Source organism: Ochotona curzoniae, unplaced genomic scaffold (assembly GCF_017591425.1).
Source record: "Ochotona curzoniae isolate NIBS_2020 unplaced genomic scaffold, NIBS_Ocur_1.0 contig_78, whole genome shotgun sequence".
NCBI classification, from domain to species: domain Eukaryota; kingdom Metazoa; phylum Chordata; class Mammalia; order Lagomorpha; family Ochotonidae; genus Ochotona; species Ochotona curzoniae.
This window is the reverse complement of record NW_024466559.1, coordinates 5,625,896-5,652,682: the sequence shown is the minus strand read 5'-3', so window position 1 is coordinate 5,652,682 and position 26,787 is coordinate 5,625,896. Positions and strand designations below refer to the sequence as shown.

General features: G+C 48.9%; 1 protein-coding gene across 6 annotated transcripts in view; it reads right to left on the bottom strand.

Annotated features, from left to right (window-relative positions):
• The window catches only part of KIAA1217 (KIAA1217 ortholog), a 208,892-nt gene that overhangs the window by 72,456 nt on the left and 109,649 nt on the right, over window positions 1-26,787 (bottom strand). For all 6 annotated transcript variants that reach the window (XM_040992532.1, XM_040992537.1, XM_040992533.1 and 3 more), the window contains exons 3-4: window positions 9,612-9,810; window positions 5,858-5,951 (exon numbers count right to left, since the gene is read on the bottom strand). In XM_040992532.1, the coding sequence (XP_040848466.1) occupies window positions 5,858-5,951; window positions 9,612-9,810 (293 nt within the window). The remainder of the gene's footprint in view (window positions 1-5,857; window positions 5,952-9,611; window positions 9,811-26,787) is intronic.

The window sequence follows — 26,787 nt, the reverse complement described above, 5'->3', positions numbered from 1 at the left end:
CAGAGATGACCCTAACATGGCCTGTGCCTAGTGCCCGAGGTGAGCGTGCACTGAACCAGTCACAACACTTGCAGGATGTGCCGCCTGCCTTCAAGTGAGGAAGGCAAATTCTCCCCAGGCTTTGGGAAGGCTTTGTGGGTGCAGAAGGCAGACTTTCCCTTCAGGCTCTCCAAGCAAGGGTTTGGCTTTATATCTGCTGTTGTTGTTGGGTTTGATTTGCGAAAGAATTTTGAATCAAATCCCACTCAGCAGGTTATGCAACCTGTAACTACTTTAGGATGTTTCCTTTCCCAAGACACAACCATTGACCTGCTCTTTTACTCAACACAATGGCCAATCACTCCTTGGCGACATCAGAATCCCTAACACATGGGGAAATTTCCAGGATCCTCTCAAAACCCAGACATGGTGCATACCTGGTATTTGCGTGTTACTGCATGGAGGAACCTCGGGAAACCAGTTCCCCCCTCTTCATTACTTTCACTCCCTTTGTCATGCTGCAAATCTGTTCAATGAATGGGACAGGGCCAGGCAGGTAGAATTTTGCAAGGTAGTGTCTTGCTTCTTTTTAGAATGCTCCAAGAACACCCCTAAGGGCTATGTATCTAATCATTAAAAAAAATTCTATCTGGGTCACCATTCTGGTGCTGCTAAGTCCAGGCTTTCTTCCACCTGTAAAACTCTCAGAGCCATCATGGTGTTGTAGAGAGGCTGAGAGGGAAACGGCTATATGCAGGGGCCAAGCGTGAAGGGTGGCCTTGCTTTATAACAACCCAAGCTCCTAAGAACTGATGCAGTCTAGTGAGAACTGCCTTAGTCCTTTCCAAGACCCAATCGAATTCCACTAGATTTCACTTCTCAGCCATCCCAGGGGCCAGTGCTGTGCTGTAGTGGCTAAAGCCACCATGTGCAGCGTTTGCATCCTATATGGGGCCGTTTGTGTCTTGGTTACTCCACTTGCGATCCAGCTCCCTGCTAAAGCACCTGGGGAAGCAGCAGACAATGGCCCTAGTGCTTAGGCCCCTGAACCCACATAAGAGACCCAGATGAGGCTTGTGGCTTTGGCCTGGCCCCGCTATGGATGCTATAGTCATCTAGAGAATGAACCAGCAAACTACAGACCTCTCTGTCTCCCTCAGTAACTCAAAATTTCAAATACATATAAAGAAATCTTACAACAAAGAAAAAAGATCATCTATTTCTTTGGCTGAGTGTTCAGCCGAGAGTTGAGGACACCTGTTAGAATGCCTCCTGCATCCCACATCAGATTATACAGGCTGTATACCCAGATCTGTCTTCTGCCTCTAGTTTCAGACCCTAGGGTGATATCTCAAGTAACTGCGTCCCTGCCAGTCAGGTAGGAGAGCTGGATAAGATTTGCATCTCCCAGCTCGTGTATTCAGCGCTATCCAAGCCCAGCCAAAGTGGGCATTTTTTTTTTCAAAGTGAGCCTTTAGGGATTGAATTGGTACTTAGGAGCTTTCTGTATCTAGCTGTCACTCTTCCTCTTGACAGAAAAGTACCAGACACATCCACTTAATCCCAAGTCGTGGGTGAGTTACCCAGCAGTGCCTTAAACTTAAGGAGACACACTTAAACCATCACCAGCATCAGCTGGCAGATATGTGAGTGGGGACAGGAATGAATGAATTACAGCTACAGCAGGAATGAATGATGCCTCAGTAGCAGGAGTCTGAGTGTAAAACCACCCTACCCATGTGCAGCCTTAGCCCAACCACTCTCGAACTGTGGCCTCAGGAAAATTCCTTAACATAAGCAGTTGTTTCATCAACTGTTAATACAGGGCTTAGGCACACACCTGCCTCAACATCATGTCTTGAGGATTAAATGCACTTATCCATGAAGGTGCTATTTGCATGCTCCAGGCAGGTTGTCTCTGTCAGACTTGAGCTGCAGGTATTGCAGAAGGATGACCTGGCAGGGGCCTTGCAGTGTGGAAGGGACAAGTTCTGGGCAACAGGTTGGATGTGCTGAGAGTCGGGCAAGAGAACAGGCAGTGATAGCTCCAGGTGTCAACCCTCTCACTAGCCCCTATCATATGTGTGCATCCCACCACACATAGGTGCGCACACATACATTCCCATAGGATGCATCTCACCATACACACACACACACACACACACACACACACACACACACACACATCTTTTTTCCCCGGCCATTCTTTCTCCCCATTATAGAACTGAAGGCAGGTAAGGCTAGGGAGAAAAGGATTTGGAATTTTTTCCTCAACAAGATACATGGGAAACACTGGGAGAATATCCACAGGAAGCCACATTTAAGACAACCACTTATAAGTTCAATATTTTGGTCTTGAATTCTAGAGCAGGCAGGGCTAAGGATGTGGTACCAAAAGTTAAGTTCCCTCAAGGCCATTGCTATGGCACAGCAAGCTAAACCATGCCCTGCAGTACCAGCCAGCATCCCATACAGGTGCCCATTCAAGCCCCAGCTGCTCCACTTCTCATCCAGCTCCCTGCTAATATGCTTGGGAAAAGTAGCAGAGAATGGCCCACGTGCTTGTGCCCCTGCATTCACCTGAGAGACTCAGAAGAGGCTCCTGGTCCAGCTCTGCCAATATAGACATTTGTGGGGGTGAACAAGTAGATAGAAGATCTCTCTATCTTTCTCTCTCACTGTCCATTTTAGATAATTAGAATTTTTTTTTAAATAAGGAGTTATCTCAGTTAACTAGGTAAAAATCCCAAGTGCAGAGGCTCAGCTTTACTAAGAGTCTGTGAGCACGATAAAACCCTACAAGTGGTAGAACTTAAACACAAGGAAGGCAACGAGTGGGGCCAGGGATTCAGGTGTGGTGCTGTAAAGGCAATCCACGGTTTCCATGGAGACAATGACCCCAGTGCCCAACACAACAGGGCTGAGAGAAGGACCAATTAAGGTTTCAGCAAGTAATTTAAAGGCACACAGGGTGTTCTCAACTCAAGTTGGCCAGCCAGGCACCTGCAGAGATGACCACACTACAGGCACATCAGGTGCACGGGAGAGAGGAGCCAGCAGAATGCTCAGTAACGAGGTGGGGGTATCTTAGAATGCACATAGAATGGTGGCAGTGGAGGACCACCAAGGTGAAGACGGAGTACCACCAGGGTGAAGACAGAGGCCCTGATGAACCCCCCCCCCCAGAGCCACAGCACAGAATGCATCAACTCTGGGAGTTAAGAGTTCCCTGTGACCAATACGATGGCTCAATTTGCTAATCCTCCACCTGCAAGTGCCAGGATCCCATATGGGCACCAGTTCCTGCCTCAGCTGCTCCACTTCCCATCCACAAGCTCCCTACTTGTGGTTTGGGAATGCATTAGAGGATGGCCCAAAGCTTTGGGACACTGCACCCACGTGGGAGACCTGAAAGAAGCTCCCAGTTTCAGGTTAGCTCAGTTTTGACTGTTGTGGCCACTTGGGGAGTGAACCAGTGGATGAAAGCTCTTTCTGTCTCTCCTTCTATCTGTAAATCTGCCTTTCCAATAAAAATGAATAAATCTTAAAAAAAGAAAAAAAACTAGCCTCCTGTGTACACCTGGCATTTTTGCCAAAGCACCTGTTCTACAGAAGTGAGCTCAAAATCTGGGAGACTGGATGGGGTTACTACTGGATCTGTGATAACAAAAGCCAGGTTAGACTAAAGTCAGAATGGTCTGCACCCACGTGCAACAGATAGGAGCCGAGGCCGGTGCTGTTGTGTCACAGGCAAGGCCATTACCTACAACGCCAGCATCCCATAAGGGTGATGGTTTGAGTCCCAGCCTGCTCTACTTCCAATTCAGCTCCCTTCCTTATACACCTGGGAAGCAGCAGAGCAAGAGGGCTCAGGTGCTCACACCCCTGGACCCATAGGAGAAACCTGGAAAAAGCTCCTGGCTCCTGCCTTGGGTCTCATCTGGCTGAATGTTCAGATCCCAGACTCTCTGAAGCAGCACTACAGGCTTTTAACTCACACACTTGTGACACAAGCAACAGGGTGCACAGGTAATAGAACTCTTCTCCCTACAAGGGCATTGGTTCTGATAGCTGCGGCATCATCTGCACTCCATTACAGAACTACACAGTCTTCCAGGGTCTGCACTTTGCACCTATATTCTGAACTCGCTCAGACTGCCACCTTCCCCAAGTCAAGGTGCTGCAAACTTTGACCTGCCTTGGATTACATTAATGGGAAAGGGATGCATGTAGGCTGCAGTCCAGCTGACCCCTGCACAAGTGAGCCCAGTGTCACCATTACATCCTCAGACACAAAAAGACCATGGTGAGCAATGCGATGGATGCAGCTGATGCTATTTCACTGTGTTTCCAAGCTGGAGGAGGGGGCCACAAACCAAGACCTACAGGCAACTTCTAGAAACTGGAGGCATTGTAGAGTGGACAGGAAGGAAAGAGGTTCTTTGTGGAGCCTTTAGGAAAGAACACAGCCCTGCTGACCACCCTTCACTTCGGGCCACTGAGACCCAAGAACTGTGACACCAGCTCCACCTTGATTTTACATAGCTATATTTGCTAGAACTCAATGCTACAGCTGCAATGGGCCCGCTCATCCCACAAGGGCAGAGGGCAGGGACAATGCCAGGGCAGAACCATTCTTCATACCTTCATACCTCTTACTCAGTATTCCCCATCCAGGTCAATGCCAGCGGGCAGCAGAATGAGAGAAGTTGTGCTGAGTGGTGCATGTGTATGCTGGACGGAGAGTGTGAAGCCTAGAAGCTTGTCAATGACACCTGCAGGATCACGACTTCATGTCTGCCTCCTCAGTTTCCCTTCAAGACCTCTGGATGGACCTTCCACATCTGGACAATCTCCAGAGAGGACCTCGAGCTCCAGAGAACAACAGCTATCATGGCACAGTGGGTGAGACTGCCACTTGTGCTGCCCACATCGCATACTCGAGAGCATGAGCTTCGCTGGGTTTCCAATCCAACTTCCTGCAAAGCACACACCCTGGGAAGCAGCAGGGGATGGCTCAAGTGCTTGGACCCCTGCCACTCACATGGGAGACACAGATGGTATTCCTGGCTCCTGGCTTCTACCTCGCCCAGGCCCAGCTGCTGGGTACATTTGGGAAGTCAGACTTTAGTTCCCAAATCATGCAAGACTTGGTGGTTCATTTCAGAAAAAAAACTGAGAATACCAAGTACTATACAACAGTCTACAGTTTTGAATAAGGGTAAGGGCAGTAATAGGTTTTTCATACAGTTGTGTACATTTTTTTCTTTTGGCTTATATGTTAGTTTTTTAGAAAGATTTATTTATTTTTATTAGAAAGGCAAATTTATAGAGAAAAGGAGAGATAGAGATCTTGATTTGCTGGTTCATTCCCCAAGTGGACACAACAGTCAGAGCTGAACTTATCCTAAGACAGGAGTCAGGAGCCCATGCTGGGTCTCCCACACAGGTGCAGGGGTCTGAGGACTTAGGCCATCACCCATCACTGCTTCCCAGGGTCTCCACTAGTGGAAAGTCAGAGCCGGGATACAGGCATCTCCATTAGCATTTTAACTCTACAGGCTAAATGCCTGTCACTCAACCTCATTTCCCATCTTTATATTCCATTTGTCAAGAACTTGAAGCACCCTTGTATTATCCTCTCACGCCACGATTTTCAAGATTCCCTGGGGCCTAAGATCCCCTCAACTCCAAGGTCAGAGTTCAACTAAGCTGTGTCCAGCCCTTGGCTGCAAACAACCATAACATCTTCTTCTCCACCAAACCAAAGACAAGTGCTCACACTAGGAGGGCGATCACGGGGCGCAGTAGGGACATGAACACCCAACTGCGACCCTGCCACCCACACCGAGAACACACCGCGGTAGGTAGCACTCACCCTGGCGTCTCCGTTCATGGCTTTGGGCGTGTGATTGAACGCGTGAGCGGGGTCTTTGTTGTACACCTTGAGGAGCGATCGGTCCTGAATATTCCTGGGGTCAAAAACATCCGTCACCATTGTGGTTGAAAAAGAGCAGCCCCTGGTCGTAGCCACATCCTCTGCCCGCCCCCACGCCGTGAACATCTTGTCTGGGGGGAGAAGGACGGAGCCCACCTTAAACAGGGGCCAGGGAAGGCAAGCAAAGCAAAACAAGACGGTGGCTTCCGTTCTGTTTCCGGGTCCTGTGTAGCTTGGACTCTCTAACCTGCAGCCAGAACTTTTTTCTCGCAGAATTTGGAGCCTGGAGAGAACTTAATGCTTTCAAAACCCAAGAACACTGCGAGGCAAACCATGCGTTCCCAGAGATTCGGTTAATAGTTAAGTATTATCCTGTTTACTTTGCCCTGACACCTGGCTTGCTGCTTATCTAACGAAAGCACACAGGCGCGCACCACACACACACACACACATCCCTCCCCTTTTGGGAGGTGGGGGCAGGGAAGGCTTTCAAACACTTCCGGCAAGAAAGAAAAAAAACCCCAGAATTAAAAAAAAAAAAAAAGATGCCACAGGAATCCAAACCAATACCTTTGACAATGCCCCTTTGTTTCCCTTCCGCAGCGGGTTTTTAAAGGAATACCTTTCTGCACAGGACTAGCGCCAGGTGCATTTTCTCCTTACCACACCCCGTACATGGTGGACACGCAAGAACCCCCGCATCTGTGAGGTCCTTCTCTCTCCACCTTGTCTGCCTGGGCCTTTTTAGGGGTCTATACGGTGATTCCTTCCGAGCTCAGGAAAGGTGTGCAGCGAGTGTGCATTCCTGTGCCCCTCAAGGTACAGCTCCGAGCTTCAGGGAACAGGCAATCACTGGGATTCCGGGGCTGTATCTTTTGTTGTTGTTTCCAGCTAAGTAGAGGATTCCTGGGCTCCTCTTGTTTCTTGCCTTAAAATGCCCGCCAGTCATTGCTTTGAAGCCGCAGCACGAGTCCTGACTCGCACAGGTCTGCTCCTCATCTTTTGCTTGGACGAGCACACACACACACAGCCCGTGTCCTGGGGCACCCTGGGTGAACAGCACGGGGAGAGGCCCAGAGGAGGCAGGGAGAGGGGTGTCCCCAGAGACTGGGAGGGACAGGGGTCCCTCATTCCCTCAGCCGGCGAATGGAAGGAGCCATGTAGGATGGCGAAAGGATGCTGAAAGCTGCGGCAAAGACAAAGCCCCAAGAACAGACTTCTTGTACTTCTGCAGGTGTTCAGATCCAGAAGGTTGGCTCATGATTAACGCAGACACGTGATCACCCGGCGGGACAACCTGCCAGTAGAGGCCCGGCTTCTCTCATGACCTGGTGCGCCCAGTTTGCGGGGAACTAAGCCGAAGCCCACATGATCTCTTTTGCACTCACTGTCTAGTGAAGATGCGCTCGCTGCAGAAATGCAGGAGGATTAAAATAAAACTTGGTCCAGTGAGTTAAGGCCGGTGGCTTCCGTTAAAACCCACACCAGGCTCTTGTGTTGTCAAAGGCTGCAGCTGGGGAATTCTTCCACCTTGTACCTAAACCGTAACTGATGTGTTGTGTTCCCACGAAAGTCCCAAGGCACCAAGCAAACCACACCTTGGCAAGGACACACATATGATGGATAGTTTGAGCAGAAACATCTGTAACACCATCAGCAACACCAGATTTTAAAACAAAAAAAAATTTTTTTTTTTTGTCTCACTTGGAACATTCCTTTATAGGTAAACCCAAGGAACATGGATTAACCAGCAGTTGCTTTGCATCTGAGGTGAAATTGCGATCCAGGGGAAAAAAAAAGAAAAAAATCCTGGAGCAAATCCTGAGTGGAAGCACCAAGAGGTAAGGTCACTTCACACACACACACACACACACACACACACACACACACACACACACACGGTACCTGGGCATTGCTGGTGCCCCCAGGCAGTGCCTCATTCCTCACTGCCTCCCTCTCTTACTGGTGGGGTTTCCTTGAATTTGGGGATACCAGCTCGTTCTTTCTCCTGGCTCCCCTGTTTCTCTCTCTTTGGGCTCACTGTGTCCAGAGAATGCAAATGGAGTCAAGGCAACAGCGCTAGAAAATAATGAGCCACTGTAGTATGCAAAGGCCTGGGGCCCGACTTCCTGACAAGCTCATTGCCTGGACATTCACGAGTGTGTGCCTGGCCTGGTTTCTGGTCTGCTTACTGTACCCAGTGGCACAGCAAGACAAGCCCCCACCTATAGAACTGGCATCCCATAGGGCCTCTGGTTCAAGTACCAGCTGCTCTGCTTCCAAACTCCCAAGTGCTTGGGTCATTGCTACACCGGTGTGGGAGACTGGAGGAAGCTCTTGTGGCCACTGGGGAGTGAATTAGTGGTTAGAAGCACTCTTTCTCTTTCTTCCCTCCTTCTTTCTCTGTAACTTTGCCTTTCAAGTAAATAAAATGTTTTTTTTTTTTAATGCACACCCATGTACAAAAACATAATGTAGGGTTATATTACTACAAACCCACTTTGCCCAGACAACATGATTCTGTTACGTTGAAGTTTCCACTTTGTGAATTCCCCAAATATAAAAGCTTTGGGTGGAAGCTTGAAGAATCATTTAGTTCACAGATTAAATATTCATGGGGCATCAGCTCCATGAATATTTCAGTCTGGGCTTAAAAAGCAGGGAGAGAGTACAGCAGGTGTGGTGCCCAGACCTTAGGGTGCAAGTCTGTTCCACAAGCCTAAATTACTCATGCAACTTGGTTTGCTCCCACATGTCACCTGTGATCACGATTAGATATCTCTCGGTTCACACTGATTATGCACCAGGGGCACAGGCTTACAAAATGCCACCCGTGAATCTCCTGATGAAGAACCAGGCACCCTGGAAGTCCCATGCCTTGCCTTTGTGATTGGGTGAAGGGATATTCCCTAAGCTGGTGCATGAGAACGGGCCCAGCCAGGTTTGGGGGCTGGGTTTGGCACCTCCTAGGCTGGGGTACAGCTGAGTTTCCCTTCCCTAAAAGGCAAAGGCTGCATGAGTCACCGGATCAGCCTTGGAGAGTGGAAATATTCAGAGATTGTTCTGGCAAGTGCTTGCTTGTGTGGATTTAAGTTCTGTTTCTCAAACTACAGGGGGTAAGGGGAGGCAGGTCAAACAGGTTCCTTCTGTCTGATGTAGCATGCCACCACAGTCAACAGGGAATGCTGTGGACCCCAAGGCACTGGCCAAAGCTGAGAGCCCCAATGGGGATGGGGGTGGTCACTGAGACATCCCACCTGGAGAACAAGATCCCTGCTTTTCTGCCTGTTAAGGGGGGGAGGATGACACAAGAGGTGCGTGACCTGGAAGTGTCCACAGGGTGTGTCCATAGCGCCAAGGGCCCTGCAGCCTTCCACTCCAAACGACCTTGGTCAATCTCTCACCTGCACTAACTCTTAGAATCAACCTTTGATTGGATCAGTTTTCACCAGATGGGCCATTCAAGAATTGACATGGGTGGAATCTGCCCATGTTCTCACAAACAACCCCCAAGAGAGGAAAAGTGCAGAGCTAGATATGAATTCTCACCTGCTGAAGCTCAGCCTAGCTGCTGATCAGGATAGCAGCCGTGCCTTCTACCCTCGGGGCTCATAGAAAATTCGATGTGCAACAGGGGTGCAAATGCTATACCCATCCTGAACCCTCAGGACCTGGAGCTCATGGGGCTGCTCACCTGACATCATTCAGCTCGTAATAAACATTGCGACTCTCATCTTTGATGTAAATGGCCACGCTGGGGGACTCCAACATCTTCATGGTGAGCTGCTGTGGAAAGGCACTTACGAAGAGGGCGCGGATTGTGTCCGCACTGGTGATCTCGTTCGGCATCCTGAGCTGCTTGGTTTCATCTCCGTACTGCAGATAGAGGACCCCTGCATGCAAGAGGAACACAGCCATCAGTCAGAGCATCCATGCCCTCAGCTCGCGGAACCAGGGTAGGGGTGGGGACAGGAGGTGCTGATGCACAGGTGCACAAGATGACTGATGAGGCCGAGTTCTGAGAAGGCCTCTTGACTAGAGCAACCTAAAGGGATCAAGTGAACAATGACAAGGGAGCCTGGAAGCCCAGGAAACTGGTACAAGCCATCGGATCTGAGGCTCACACTGGCATGCAGTGTTAAGCTGCCATCTGTGATTCCTGACATTTCACATGGAGTCCTGGCTGCTTCACTGCTGATCCAGCTCTCTGATAATGTGCCTGGGAAGCCAGCAGAAGATGGGTTGAGTGTGTGAGCCCAGGCCAAACAAGGGGGAAACCCAGCTGGAGTTCCTGGTGTCTAGCTTCAACCTGGTCCAGCCCTGGCCATTGCGATTATTTGGGGAAATGAACCAGTGGGTGGAAGGTTGGTCTCTCTCTCTCTCTCTCTCTCTTCACCTTTTCAGTAAATGGTCTTTAGAAAAATACAATTGGGGCTGCAACTGTGGCACAGCATGTAAAGCTGTCTTTTATAATGACGGCATCCGGTATGGGTCCCGGTTTGAATTCTAGCTGCTCCACTTCTGATCAAGCTCCCTCTATTCTGCCTGGGAAAGCAGCAGAAGATGGTCCAAGAGTTTGCACCCCTACCTGCACCCAGGGGGTCACCCATCAGTGTTGGCGGGTGCATAAAGTGAGGTTGGTGGATAGGGAGGACTTAGTGGTCATTTGCTGGCCTCTTCCAACTCACAGATTGCCCTTTAGTGCATCAGGATCTCTGAGAATGGGCTTGGCTGGGATTCAGTTTCCATGGGTTTTCTGGTTCATCAGGCAGTGATGTTCCTCCTGATCTAGTAAGAGTTCAGCATGAGGGCTTGCATGCACAAAGAGTGTCTCCCTGGAGGCCCATCTCCTCTGCAGAAACCTCTGGAAGGCACTAGGGCCACCTAGAAAATCAGCTGCTGGTCAACAGGTGCCAGCCCCTGCCAGGCGGGCTGCTTGTCCCAAGTTCAATGACTCTGCCAGCAGATCTGAGAAACAGGACAACCAGGAGGAAAAAGTGTTACTGCTGGGTATTCTCCTCCCAGGGGACTGCTGAGGCCACTGTCACCGTCGTCGGCCCTGCGACATGAGCGGGCACACCCAAGGACTGCAGGGAGCTAAAGGCCAGCTGTTCTCACACTGGGGGTTTCTGTACCTTCAGGTGCCACCCTGAGGTGCTGGAGCATGGATGGGCACTGGGAAAGGCAAAGGCTGACAGGCAGGGGTTGGGGGGAGAGTTACTGGGGTGAAGGTGAGGGGTAGAGCCTGGGAATGAGAGGGACAAAGGAACACATTGGGTACAGTAGTTGTGATGCTGCCTGGGGCATCTATGTCCCATAACAGATGGAAGATTGAAGATTCTCTCTCTCTTTCTCTCTCTCTCTGTGTGTGTGTGTGTGTGTGTGTTTGTGTGTGTGTGTGTATGTCTCTTCCTGCCTCTAACAAATAAAGAATATAGAAAAGCGATCTTACAAGAGCAGGTAGCTGTCCTGTGAGGTGGAATCCTGGTAACATATCATTGTGATCCAACTATACAAGTATGAAGAAGCATCCTGTTTCCTTTCACTCTGAAGTTATGACTTTTTAAGATTTATTTTATTTTACTTGTTGAGAGAGATCTAGAGAGGGAGAGGCCAAAGGAAAGGAAAGATAAGAGAGAGAGAGTGACAGAGAGAGAGAGAGAGAGATCTTGCATCTGCTGATTTACTCTCCAAATATCCACAACAATGAGGCTGGGCCAGGCCAAAGACAGGAGCCTGGAACTGCATCCATGTCTCTCGTATGAGTGACAGGGGTCCAGGCACTTGGGCTGTCATTTGCTGCTTTCCCAGGTGCATTGGCTGGGAGCTGGATCGGAGGCAGAGCAGCCAGGACTCGGACAGGCACTCATATGGGATGGTGGCACTGCTGTCCCAGTTGCCCTCGTGCTTTCCTGCAGAACTCCTGGCTGGCTCACTGAGTGGAAAAGTTCTTCCCATTGGACCTTCTCTTTGAGCAGCAGGACTGAACAGGTTGTACGTGTTCGAACGGAATAATTTTTTTTCCCCCAACAGTAAGAATAAAAGATTTCTAAATGGTACAATTCATTGCACTATGTATTGTGAGTCTACATGGAAATTATATAAAAGCCAGCATTTTGTGCTGAAAACTTCTCCAAAGATTTATTCATTCATCCATAATAATTGCTGGTGATTATCATGTAGACTGCGGTCTCCCTAATTTTACTTGTAAAGCAAAACTTAAGCTATATTTGCTGCATATTCATCATTACTACAGCATTTCTGACACCATTTTCTTTTTAAACGTTTTCTGTATTAATTATTCAGCACCTTTAAGAGAAGTACAGCAAGCAAGACTATCACTTTTTAAAGATTTATCTTTACTAGAAAGGCAGGTTTATGGAGAGAAAGAAAGACAATGATCTCTATCCACTGGTTCACTCCCTAAGTGGCCACAATGGCCAGAGCTAAGCCTACCCAAAGCCAGGAGCCAGGAGCTTCTTTTGGCTCTCCCACATGAAGGTAGGGTCGCAAGGCCTTGGGCCATCCAGGCCGCAGGCAGGGAAATGGATCAGAAATGGGGCAGCCGGGACTTGAACTGACATCCATCTGGGATGCCTGCATCGCAGACGATGGACTAGTTTGCTATTCCATCACACCGGGCCCAACCCTTTATGCTTTCTGTACGTATGTCATATCATTCTTGTAGAGGGAGGTTTGCTACATGAACTTCTATATTCAACCAGAATTCTTTCTGTCCTCTTAGGAGTCTTTCCTGACAGAGGTGGAGGTCTCTGACCTACCCTCCCACCTCACAAAAAAAGGTAGGACTGAAATGCAGTATCAGGATATTAGCTTGTTCCAGTGGCGCATATCTGAATAACAAATGACCCTGAGAAGAGGGACTTCAAACACCTCTACAACCAAGGGTGAGCATTTAGTCCAATAGCTAGCCCTGGCTAAGACATCAACAGGCCATGCCAGAGGATCTGGGTTAAACTCTCAGCTCCAGCTCTTAGCTTCAGCTTCCTGTCCATGGCGAAGCAGTACTGAGGGCTGGTGTCATTGCGTTCCTGTCTGCACCCACATGGGAGAGTTGGATTGAGCTCCTGGTACCTCCTAGGTTTGCCCCATCTAAGCCATTGGCTATTGCTGGCACTGGGGGAATGACCTACTGGGCAGGAGCTCTCTATCTGCTTCTCAAATGAATGAATAAATGTAACTGCAGTCATTTACTCGCTTTGATTCTGTAGTTCATGCATCTTGTTTCTCCACAGCCTCAGCTGGGGAATCCATTCCCACATGGTCAGCCATGGTTCTGGCTGAGGAGTGGGCACTTAGCTGGGCCGATCATTCAGGGTGGGGCTCCTGGCCACGCAGCTAAGGGTGTGCTTTTCAGAAACCAGGCTCTAGAAGGCTCTCCCCAGGCCACGTGGGCCATCAGAGGCAGCCCCATTATGTAGGGACTTGCCAGTCTTTGCCTTGCCTCATGCTTGCTGCTGTGCTGTTGCCAGACCAAGACACAAGCCCAGCCACCTGTGGAAGGAGACCACGTTGTGGAAGAAGAATCCCAGGTGTATTTGCAGCTTACTGGGATCACATATCCTTTGTTACCCCGAAAACCAGGTGATCCTGCACTGGGGTTTCTCTTTGCCTAACTGACTTGTTCTCTTTCTGAATCTACGAGTGCCAAGCTCTTCCCTGGTAGCTAGTTTCTTAGATATCATTCAATGACTGCCTTTTACCACAGAGAGATAGAAGGGTTTCTGAGCAAAATGCAAAGGCAGAAACTCTGAAGCTTGTCCCTGAATGTGGAGATTGTGTTCTGGGTTAGTGAAAGACATGGAAAATTGTTACTCTTTAGGGTCAAGTTTCTAAACATCCTTTCTCAAGGGAGGAAGGAATGTCTCTTGCTTTAGGCTATCACGGGGTTGGTTAATTTGTCTTAAAAAAAGGAAAATAGTTAAAATTAGTTCCTTTAGCACCTGCCAAGATTACAAGGAATACAAGAGAGTCCTTAAGAGAGGCAGGGACAGCATTCCTTTGACATTCCAAAAGCAGTTCTCTTGGTTTTAAGATTCATTGATTTATTTGAAAGAGCACCAGAGAGAGAGAGAGAGAGATCCATTGGCTCACTCCCCAAGTGACCACCGTAGCCAGAGCTGGGCCAGGAGCCAGGAGCCAGGAGCTCCACCCTAGTCTCTGGTACGGATGGTAGGGGCCTAAGCACTTAGGCCACCATACACTGCCTTCCACAGTGTGCATCCCCAAGAAGCTGGACTGGAAATAAAGGAGCTGGTATCTGATCCTGCACTTCAATAGGAGAGGTGGCTTTGTAAGTGGCAGCTTAGCCTGCCGGGCCACCATGCCAGCTCCTTGTTAAGGCTGTTGCCAGCTTGCCCTGACCGGAGCATCTTGGGTGCTGTTTCATATGGGTTTGACTCTTCAGCGGAGGCAGCTGAGGGTATGATTTATGGTATGCAGGTTACTCCCATGCACAGTGGAGAGTGTCTCAGACTCAGGGCAGACTCAAACTCAGGGGACTGACAGGATCCACGAACCTGGCAACAAGATGGGTCTCCCATAGAAAGTCTCAGCCAGGTTCCAGCCTGATGGAAAAACAAATTGTAGAGGGAACATGTGGACCAAAAACATTATTTTAAAAAAGATGTATTTGGGGCCAATACTGTCGCATAACAGATTAAGCCTCCACCTGTAGCACTGGCATTCTATGTGGATGCTATTTTGAGTTCCAGGTGCTCCACTTCTTATCAAGGGCATCAGCACGGAGCTGGATCAGAGGTTGAGCAGCTGGGATTCAAACTGGCACTCTGATGTGGGCTGCTGCTTTCAAGGGCTGCAGCTTAGCCAGCTGTGCCTGGCTCCCACTTGTGGGTTTTAGGTCATCCTGCTGTCTCCAGAGTGTGCTCTGTTTCCACAAGGATGTAATAAATCTTGCTTTTCAGCTTCAGGCGAGGGTGTACAGGTTAATGAACACCTACTCTTAGGTAAGCTCTGGCATTTGCTCATTACCACCAGGTACTACTTGCTTTGCTATGTGTTCAGGTTGATTTCTCCAAAGCTGCCAATGGTCTCTCCTGGGGCAAGTGGCAAGGTTCCTCCCCACGCCCATGTCAGGTGGCCATTGCCCCATGTAAACAACCCAAGGAAGCCAGCCAGACTCTGTCTACAGAGCTGGTGGTCAAGTGTCCACCCCTCTCAAGGCTTGTCCCTTGGCTGCCTGCATATTTTGATCCTCCCAGCACTGTACTCCTGGGTCCCAGGATCCAGGCCAGAAAGGATAGGAAACCTTGCACGTCCCCCATCCTGCCACACACATCTGCTGCAGCTTCCTCGCTGTGGGAGAGGGAGATCTGGACTGTCCTCCCTCCTGCCTGCCAAAGGAGGATAGGGGCACCCAGAACTCTTGTCCAACTGTCTAGGACAATCCAGGATGCATCCAGTGCTCAGTTCTCTAAGGCCCAGGACAGGAGTTGGGGATGGGGGAGGGCGAGGTCCTGACTATGAGAGTCTGAAGGAGACAGGGCACAAGAATTGGGACTCAGCAATCCTGCTGGAGAGAGCTTTTGCAAATTGTGATGAGATTTGTCTGAATTATTGATTTGAAGAGCACAGAGAGACAGACCTCTCAATTTGCATATTCACTCCCCCAGATGTCTGCAATAGCCCGGGCTGGGTGAGGTAGAAATCAGGAGCCAGAAGCCAGGAACCCCCTGCCCACATGAGGGGCAGGGGCCCAAGGACTTGAGCCATCACCGCTGCCTTCCCAGTGTGAGTACTAACAGGAAGCTTGACCAGAAGCAGAGCCAGGATTTAAACTCAAGCTCTCTGAGGCAGGATAAGGTCCCAAGCAGCAGGTTAACTGCTGAGCTGTACTCATGCCCCAAGATGAGAGCCGCCCATGACCTCTTGGGGATTCACTGAACAACTATGCTGTCACACGTACCCTGAACGAGGCCAGTAAGATTTCAGGAGCTGGTGCTATGGCATAGCCAGTAGAACCACCACCCGCAGCTCTAGCATATCATATGGGTGCAGTTTTAAGTCCTGGCTGCTCCACTTCTGATCCAGCTCCCTGCTAACACATTTGGGAAGGCAGTAGGGGATGGCCCAAGAGCTTGGACACCTGTACCCACATTGGAGACTCAGAAGTAGCTCCTGGCTTCATCCTGGCCCAGCAGATGGAAGATATCTCTCTTCTCTCTGAAACCCTGCCTTTCCTGTAAATAGATGATCTTCAAAAACAAGAACGGCAAAATTTTATTTGGTCTAGAAATAGGTACTGAGGACTTGAATGGACCACAACCATCTCCAAGATGGGATATATAAGATTAGTTCAGAGAATGCAGCTTTGTTGACATACCTTAGACGATAAACAACTATGTGAGCACATGTGGAGTGTGCCAGGTAACAGGGAGAAGAATGTAACAGGGTGGTGGGGAATGGAGGGTGCTGTGGATGCCTTGCTATTTTCTGCAAGTATGGGACTTCCTGCTGATAGGATGACATTGGGGAAGAAGGTCCCAGGCCAAGAGAACAGCCAGCTTTCTGAAAATATGGTGTGTGCCTGATTCTATTCAAGGATGGCAAATTGCTCCTGGGTGTGTAGGGAAAGGAATGAGGTGGTGAGTGAGATGAGATGAGGTTAGACAGAGCGCAGTCGGCCAAAGCTTTCATACTGTCAATGAGGCCAGGAGGCCAGTAGGGCAGAGCTGTGAGGTGAGACCCATCGCCAGGGCCACATGTAATAGGAAGAGCCCGTGGGAAGTGAACAGTCATCCAGGAGAGAATAAGGAGAGTCGGACACGGGTGGAGGGATGCAGACCAGCACAAGGTCAATTTTTTAGATACACAGTTATGCTCATATCCTCATCCCCCAGCAAAACCCTGAGATTCCTAGAGACCCATGCCATTTATATAAAATGGCACAACAGGGGATGGCAACGTGGCACAGTGGGCTAAGCCTCTCACTGAGGCACCAGCAGCCCACATGGTCACCAGGTCGTGTCATTGCTGCTTCACTTCTGATCCAACCCTCTACTTAGTAGCAGAGCATGTTCCAAGTGCTTGGACCTCTGCACCAATGTGGGCAACCTAGAAGAAGCTCGTGGCTCCTGCTTTAGATTGGCTGGCTCGCTCCAGCTGCTGTGGCCATTTGTGGAGTGAATCAGCAGCTGGATGATCTTCGTTTCTGTTTCTCCTTCTCTCTGTGTAACTTTGCCTTTCAAAAAAAAGTCTGTAAAGCAATGGCATAGTAACTGCACATAATCTATGCAGGGTCTCTTGCATATTTAACTGTGCTCTGCAGTGGTCAGTGTCCAACATGCTGCAAATGCTCTACAAAGGTCACACTGTATGGCAACAAGCACGAGAATAAGGCTGCAGACTTCCTGTGGACAGAATCTCCTAGTCATCTCTCATCCCCCACTGGCTGAACCCTTGGTCATGGGACCTGAGGCTAGAGAGAACTACGTATATCCTGAAGTAGATTTCCCTGGCAAGACAGGCTGTGAATTGGAGTGGAAAGAGGAGGGGAAGGAGGCCTGAACCATGGCAGGCCTGGGGAGTGAGGTACTAAGATGGTGAGGAGAGTGGGAGAAGAGGGCCCTGTGGAGAATGAGAAGTTCATTATGGGTTCATGCGCTGAGGTGGAGTGGTCCAGGAAAGCTGAGGCCACGTCAGTCTTAAGGAGCTGCTGACTCAGGCACCCACCAGGCACGTGATCAGACCTCCTGCAGCAACAGGTGGGAGATGAGGAGCATAGTAGGCCAATATCCACAGGTGAGAAAATGAGAAGGAGAACAAAGTAGAAAGAAGAGGAGAAGCCAGTGGGCAGTGACAAAGGGCAAAGAGAGGTGTAAGGGGAGAGAGACCCAGAAAGTTCAAGGAAGGACATGTCTTAGGGTGGGAATTAACCCTGTGTTTATAGCACAGGAGGTCAAGTTGAATGAGCTAGGATGCCCACGGGGAGGTCACTGCAGCATTAGCCAGAATCACTTCTGTGTATGGGACTGAAGGCTAAGGTGGACAACTGGAGGGGAAGGGGGGCACTGCGGTGGGCAGTCCTCAGAGGTCACTGTGGGGTGGGAGCTAGAGGGAACAGATACGTGAAACGAAGGTTAAAGAAGGGTAACCCAAATGCAGTTACCGAACAGGGCTGAAGACTGAGAGGCAGCAGCCTGATGAGATGCAACTCAGATTTTGTGTCCTGCCTGACCAGACATTTTTGTGGGATTGCTAGAATCCTCACAGAAAATAAGAGCAAACAGAAAAATGGCACATGGTCTTTCGCTGCAAATTCTGCAGACACTAGCAACTTAATGGTCTCAGGAATCTGGCAAAGCAGCCAGAACACGTCCCAGGCACACACTGCCAACTGCCCCAAGCAGGGTCAGCTATGGTTCATAAAGTATATTTTGTGTACAAGCTGTGTTTTGTGTCTGTGATTTTGTTTTCAAAGATTCATTTGATTTATTTGAAAGGCAGAGTCACAAAGAGAGAAGGATAGATACAGAGAATTTCTATCCACTGGTTCACTTTCCAAATGGCCACAACAGCCAGGGTTGGGTCAGCCTGAAAACCAGGAGACATCGAGGTCTCCCATGTGCATTCATGGGCTCAGGCACTTGGGACATCTTCCACTGCTTTCCCAGGCTCATTAGCAGGGAGCTGAATTGGAAGAGGAGAAGCTGGGACTCAAATCAGCATCCATATGGGATGCTGCCTTCGCAACAGTGGCTTGACTCTTCACACCACAATGCTGATTTCCACAGTGCTTTAAACCAGTCAAAAGTATTAGTGTCAATTAGGAACTTCCTGCTGATAATACCTAGTCTCCACACTGCCAAGGAAAACTAAAGATGTTCAGTGTTCACATCTAGACACCGAGATAGGAGGGAGGACTTAAGTGCACAAATACCACATTCGAGTTTCTCCCTGCTACAGCAGGCTTGTCTCAGATGGCGTAATGAGGCTCACAAATATACCACAAAAAGATGTGCAAATTCCTGAACAGATGTGTGTGTGTTTATTCCTATATAAAATGTCCTCAAAAGAGTCACTGAAAATATGTATTATGACAAAACTTGCACAGACTTCAAAACCTTTTGCACCAAAATAAAGAGCTTTTATTTTCATTTTCCAGGAAGGTGGCATGAAAGGCAGAAAGTGCTATGACTGTCATGAATGACTTTGCAAACACATCCTTCCAACAGCAGTTAGTATGAAAATGCACTTCAAGTTGCCAATTAGAGATTAACTGACTGAAAGACTTGGAGACGCAAATGCAATCAAGAGGATTAACCCACACAGTTGAAGTGGGAAGATCCGAGAGTAACTTTTTTTTAATAAGCCAAAGTCATCTCAATTATAACGCTGCAAACCATGACGATGCACATTTTCCCATGACTTCTTCTAGGACCCCTAGGCTGGCACACTGGCTCTACTCTTGTCCTGTGGAGAGCTAGACTGGTTTAGCCTAGAAGTGCCCACGATGAGCAAATGGATGCACCAAAACACACAGAGAGAAGTGTCCCCGGCCATGTGTGAGCAACAGAAATGGGACCACTTTGTCAGGAGCACCACTTGGGGCAGCCCATTTCAACACGACAGAGGGGATCTCAACTTTCACTGCACATGTGCTGTGCATTCAGCCCCTGCTAATGTCAGCTACACGGGAATGTTATATATAAAACAAAGAGGAATTTTATATAAAATAAAGAGGCAGAGAGAGAGAGAGAGAGAGAGAGCAAGAAAGCTTGCTGCTTCCCTCCCCAAATGATCTGGGCTGGGTTAGGCTGAAGCCAGGAGCCTGGAATTCCATCTAGGTCTCCCAGATAGGTGCAGGGACCTATGCACTTGAGTCATCTCTTGCTGCTTTCTAAGCATGGTAGCAGGGAGCTAGACAGGAAGTGGGGCAGACAGGCCTTGCAGCAGCACCCATATGGGATACTAGCATCACAAGTGGTGGTTTTACTTGCTAAACCATGACACCAGTCCCTTGCTTTTTGTTTAAACAAGTGAGGTCTCTCTTGCATTGTGAGTCAGAGCAGTGAGTCCTGGATCTGCCACCAGGAACTGGCATCATCATGTTCGCGAAACGAAGGACTGTCAGAAACAGCTATTTTAGGTATTTAGGAAAGAAAAGTTATAATTTTGCCAGGAAAGAAGGGAAGGCAGAGAAATGTAACTTTTACGCTGAGAAACAAGTATCTAATGCCTGTGCTGGAGGTGGCTGCTCTGATGACCTCCCGGCATGCCATCCCTTCACTGTGTCCATCAGAAAGTTCTAGAAACTGTGGCTCTTCAACTGGCACCTGAATATAAATCCAGCTGCCTAATCGTCACCTAACCTTAGGGAAACAGCAGGGGAGGACTGAATATTCGTACAACATATAGAAGTGAAGCTCTCTTTTTCCCCAGAGAGCAACACATGACTAGACGGGATTACAGAGAGGACACTGTCATGGCCCACAACCACAGCCCCATCAGAAAATCCTGGCAGAGGCAGGCAACTTGCCTTAGCCCACACTGAATTGATGCATATTTACAAACAGCTTTATTGCTGAGCAAAATCACAAACAAAATGTAATAAGTTTTTTTGTATTAAAGGTATACATTGTGGGGCAGGAACTTGGGTAACAAGATTTACAGAGAGAAGGAGAGATAGAGAGGAGAACCTTCTGTCCGCTGGTCCTCTCCCCAAGTAGCTGCAACAGCTGGAGCTGAGCCAATCTGAAGCCAGGAGCCAGAAGCCAGGAGCCTGGAGCTTCTTCCAGATCTCTTACATGGGTGCACGGTTCCAAAGCTTTGGCCCATCCTTGACTGTTCTCCCAGGCCACAAGCAGGAAGCTGGATGGGAGGCAGAGCCACCAGGATATGAACTGGCACCTGTATGGAATCCTGGCATGTACAAGGTGAGGATTTTAGCCACAAGGCTACTGCGCTGGGCCCAGAACTTGGGTCCGGTACTTGAAGACTCCACTTCTCACCCAGCCTCCTATGAAAGCACACCCTGGCAGTCAGTCAGTGACAGCTCATGTACGGTCACCCATGTAGGAGACCTGTACAGATTCTTGGCTCGTGGCTCTGGTCTGGGCCAGTCCTAGATGTTGCCGGCATTGGGGAGTGAACCAAAGGACGGAATATCTGTCTCTTTCTTATTTGCCTTCCAAAGAAGTCAAAATAAATAAAACGCTTAAAATGCTTAATTTGATACGTTTTGATATATGCCCACAAAACCCTCACCAAAAATAAAATGGTGAGTGCCTGTATCAGCCCAGAATGTTGTTTGGGTCTCCTTGTAAAGGCCTCTCCTCTCTCCCCAGTCCCTTAACCACCTATTAACTCACTTTCTGATGCTCCAAATCACTTTGCATTTCCTAGATATTTATACAAATTGTCTAGTTTGTGCTTTCCAGTTTGGCTTCCTTCAGTTGGCGTGACTATCTTGAGGTCCACCTTGGATGGCGCGTTAGGTGACAGAATACTGTAACCCGCAGGAATCCACCAGAACACGCTCTGATGCAGGTCAGGGGAGGGGTGGCAGCTGCTTTGGTCACTGGGGACTGACTCAGCCTTCACATGTGGAGGGGCAAGACACTTTGACCCCTTAGCACCATGATCTGTATTTCCTAGGATTTAAGGAGAAAGAGTATGCGAAAGTGCTCGCATAGTCCGACACACTCAGGTGCCGACAACACATGGCTTACGTCCCTCCCGTGGCTTATGGAAACCTCTCCATCTTCTGGAGTTCTTACACCTGTTCAGGCTCTGCACTGAGCTTAGAGACACAAATGAGTTGACTTCATCCTCCGGCACGAGGAAGCAAGTTCTGCTCTTATATCCGTTTACTGATGGGGGAATGGTGACCCACAGTGCACATCAGGAGACGACACATCCAGGGTTGTTCCCAGGCGGGCTGCTACCATTTTGCTAGCTCACTAACGGGAGAGAAATCAGACCCATTTGGCTTAAAGTGAACCCAAACCAGTACAAAGCACAGAAAGGCACACTATCATGGCCATTCACGAGTGAAAACAAATGTTCTTTACATTTCAGAAATGACCATGGTGTGTTTAAGATTATTTATATATGTCTTGAGGAGGGAGCAAATGCTGCTATCCTTGGGGTCGCTCCCCAAATGGCCTTAACAATGAGCCCAAAGATGAGGGCGTGAGAATCCTTAACCCAGGTCTCCTATGTGGGTGGCAGGAACTCAATTATTTAGGCAGTTCTGCGACCTCCCAGGATCTACACTTGCAGGAAGCTGCTGTCAGGGGCTGAAGCTGAGAACCAAACCCGGGCACGTGGCTGTGGGAGGCAGGTGTCTCAACCACTGTGCCAAAGGCCCATCACATAAGGCAATCTTGAAGGGAGCCACTTGTCATGAGCGAAGCTGGCCACTCCTGGAAGGACAGCCACACCAGCAGAGGGCACTATGGGCACTGCCCTGAGGAAAATGCTGCCTTGGAAATAAGGTCAGGTGGGGTCAATGCAGGCCATTTTGGCTGCAATGCCTTCCTTCTGGTGCCTTCTTCTACCCTCACAGAAGCAAGCTGGGAGACAAACTGCTGTTCATAACGCTTTCTGCAATGACAATTGTGCTCTCAGATCTCTAGGGAGGGGAGGGCATGACAGCACAACACTTCACATCGCTGCAGGGGATGTCTGTAGCTGATGCCCAAGTGCTGGGTCAAGTCCCCAGCGCAGCTGGCTCCCTGTGAGGACACCTGGGAAGCAGCAGGTGATGGCTCAAGTGCTTCAGCCTCTGCCTCCCACCTGGGAGACCAGGATGATGCCTCCGGTTCCTAGCTTCAGCTTGGCCCAACCTTGACTGTGGCAGGCATCTGGAGAGTGAGCCTAGTGGATGGGAGAGCTCCCTCCCTTCCTCCATGTATCCCACCCACCCCTCCCTCCATGATCTGTCATCTCTATCTCTTCATCTATTTGTATCTCCCTCTACTGTTTATCTCCCCCCATGCTACATCATTTGCCTACCTATGTAGGTTCTCTAATCACCCTTCCTTATCTACCTGTATCACCCTCTACTATCTAGCTGTATTTACTATCTATCACGCAGCTCATCATTATCTAGCTCTATTATCTATTTATCTGTCATCTAGCTCTCTCTCTCCTACTTCCAATCACCTGTATAGCTGTCTATCTCACCATACTATGTGATTTTGTATGTATCTATATACATATGTACCTGTATGTACATCTGGTACCTATATGTCTTTGTATGTATGTATCTATCTCTTCCTCTCTCACTGTCACTGTGCCTTTCAAACACACACAAATAAAATCTTTCCTGGAAAGTGGGTGAGGGAATGGGGGCTCTGGGAAGGAGAGAGATTAGTGCAGGGTCTCTATTCTCATGGAAGAGCTGGGGATGAACTGTCTCTGGTGTGTTTATCCAGGCCATTGAGCTCACCCTGTGACAGGTGTACTTGGTGTTTTCAGAGGAAAGACTTTTGCAAGCGCAGGGTGAGTGCACTCCGAGGTCTGCCTGCAAAGGGGTGGGATTTCAGAGCTGCCAGCATTGCACTTCCTGTTCTGCACCTCCTGCCTTGGCTGAAAGCTGTGCGCAGTCAGCAAAGGGGGTTGTATGATAATGCACCTGCTGTGGATGCTGACTTCAGGAGGCCACACACTCCTAGGCTTTCTTTATGGCATCCTTAGAGCAATCCTAAGTGTTTAACAGAAGAGGCATAAGCTCTTGCAGAGGTCAGAAGACAGAGGCTTTGGCCACATGCCATGGTTACCTTCTTTCAATCCTGTACGCCAGAGAGCCTTTAGTTAGTTACTTTAGGCCAAGAGATGATCCGGGAAGAATCTTCAGGTCGCTTTGATTCAAACCTGTCCACAAACATGAGCAACTACGTCCCCTCCTTTCTAGGACCCATCATTGCCATGTGTGTAAGTGATCGTGTCTGTGTGTGCCATGTGTGTCCTGCTTTCACAGGTGTCCATATGAAAGTAAGTGGCCGTGCATGTGGTGCAGGTGTATGTCCTTGCATGTGTGACTGTGCACTCACCCTGTACACTGTGTGTTTGGTGCACACGTATGTACATGTATCTGCGTGTCCACCTCACATGCTCAGCAGCTGTGCTGTGTGCTCCCTAGCACACCTGGGGTCCAGAATCATTCTAGCAGCCAGAGGAAGAGCAGCAAAATGTAGCACTGCGAGATCGATCGACTCTACAGTTTTCTCACATCTTAAAATAACACCTCTCTTCTCTGATCCACACAAGATATAACAGAAAGCTTTATCGCTATGCTTGTCATTTCATTAAGAAAACACTCAATGTGGATGTGAATCGGTGCTTTCCAGATTGTTGGTAGCACAGCTAGTCACACAGTGGGTTCCTGGGATACACAACTTTCCAGGGACATTTTGGTTGGTAAGGGAAGAGGACAGATACAAAGCTCTAAGTTTTGCAAGGAGTTTTGCCCACGGTGTGGTCAATGAAACAAAAACGCTCAATGCAAAAGTACTCACAGTTCAGAAAAGATGCCTATCTCATTCCCTAAGAGGTGAAACTATTCCAGCTCCAGACACGCCCTGCAGGAGCCTCCTGGATGGCTATTTTTCTTATTCGCACAAGTTCACAGCAAGGTTACAAGTATGCAACCTCAAGAGTCAGACTGCCCAGAGTTCAAATGTGGCCTTCTCCACTTACGGCTCTGACCTGCTCGGTATGCATGCCAGCTTGGCTTCTGGTTCTTACTGATCCAAAGAGGATAAAAACCTGCTTCCTCTCCATTGTGAAGGCAGCAGGCCAGCGGGCTCAGAATGCACACTGGGAAAACAAATTTCCTATGAAACGGCCAGGTCCCCTGTTGATCACGTAAACACCCTTTCCCATGCATGGATGTCAACGCCAGGACTTCAGAGAACGTTCCTGCTGCCCCCCTGTCTGGGGCTGGCCTTTCAACCTTGCTGTCTGGTATTGTCACTTGGACTGTTTTCACCTCTGGAAATGACTGACTATGGCAAGGAATGCTTACTGGAGCTTTGCTTGTGTATAACCAGCCCATTTGGGTGCCCACTCGCCCACAACGTTCAGCATTTTATGTTCTCATAATCACATTCTACTTCCTACTATTTCTTCCTAGGTGGATTATGTGTCTTGGTCCAAGTTTTGAAAAGTTCAAGAAATAAAGTTGCCCAGAAATGCACACAGAGAATCTGTGTATTGTTTCCCCTTCAGTCCTACCCTCCTCTCGCCCCACCATGACAGAACTAAAGGACAATGAGAAGACCAGATGTGTGGCATTGGCTAAACACTAAGAGCTGGTTGAGGTGTACCTGAAACCATGCATGTGCTTCAAAAAGAACCTCAGAGATACATGGGATGAAAAGCCACATTTCTTTGAGTGCAAAAAGTTTTCAAAATTCACACATGGTTATTCCATGATTCTCACTTCCATGGACTTGCAAAAGACCCTCTGTAAACTCATGCATTTACTTGGTTGCTCTAAGCATTTTTCTGAGAAGATTTATTTGAAGGACGGTGCATGAGAGAGATGGAGAGAGAACATCCATATGCTGATTCCCTCCCCAAATGGCTAGAAGGGCTACACCTGAGCCAGGGCAAATCAGGAGCCAGGTAGCAGGGGCCCAAGCTTCCCTACAGGTGTAGGTTCAAGTTGAGGCTGCTCTACTTCTGACCCAGTTGCTTGCTAACAGGCTTAGGAAAGCAGAGGAAGATGGCTCCAATGCTTGGGCCCCTATCAGCCCTGTGGGAGACCCAGATGAAGCTACTGATGTCTGGCTTTGGCCTGGTGCAGCCCTGACTATTGTGGGCTTTGGGGAGTGAACCTGCCAATGGAAGAACTCTGTCTCTGCAACTCTGCCTTTCAAACAAATCGATCTTTTAAATCTCAACTCTTCTGCCATCTCCAGCAGCTCCTATAGCTGACCCCTGCCTTATTCTCTCCACACCACATAAATTGTCTATTGTAGATTTTGTCATCTGCCTCTTCCAACAGCAGACAAGCACCCCTAAAGGACCAGAGGCCTGGCATTCAGTATTACGCAGAATGAATGATGTTCTTTTTTTTTTTTATTATGTGATACAGTTTTATAGGCACTGGGTTTCCCCCCACCCCTCCCATAACCCTTCCCCAATGGTGGATTCCTCCACCTTGCTGCATAACCACAGTTCAAGTTCAGCTGAGATTCCTTCATTGCAAGCATATACCTAGCATAAAGTCCAGCATCTTATTGTCCAGAAGAATGAATGATGTCCTAAGCACACTGCAGGTATTAGAGACCTACTCCTTGAATTTCTCCACTTTTCCCAAAAATTTATTTTTTGTTTCCTTGAAACGCAGAGATAGAGAAAGAATGAGAGAGAAAGAGTCTTCTGTCCATTGACTCATGGCCAGGCACAAGCCAGTCCAAACACAGGGGCTTCTTTGAGGTTTCCCATATGGGCGCAGGGGCCCAAGAACCCACTATGTCACAGCACTGGCCCCAAACTTTTCCAATCCTAAAGGTACATCTACTTTGCAATGAGCAGGAATGAATGCACACCCCTAGGACTGTGGAAGACCAGCGACAGAGTCAAGACATCAGGTATCTCAACCCCAAGGGATGCCTGCAGGTGTCCGGCCTCATCCATGCTTTCTCTCTGCATTACCAATTCCAGGAATGCTAGCTGGGGCTCAAAAAACCACGGGTGGGGCCAGAGCTGCCACATGGTCAGGGTTGATGCTGGGATTTGGTGTACCATGCAAGATTCAAGAAGCAGTCTAAGGAAGACCTCGTGTGTGTGTGTGTGTGTGTGTGTGTGTGTGTGTGTGTGTGTGTGTGTGTACCTTGTGCATATATGGTACTGAGCAGGGTCGGGTTGGGAGATGA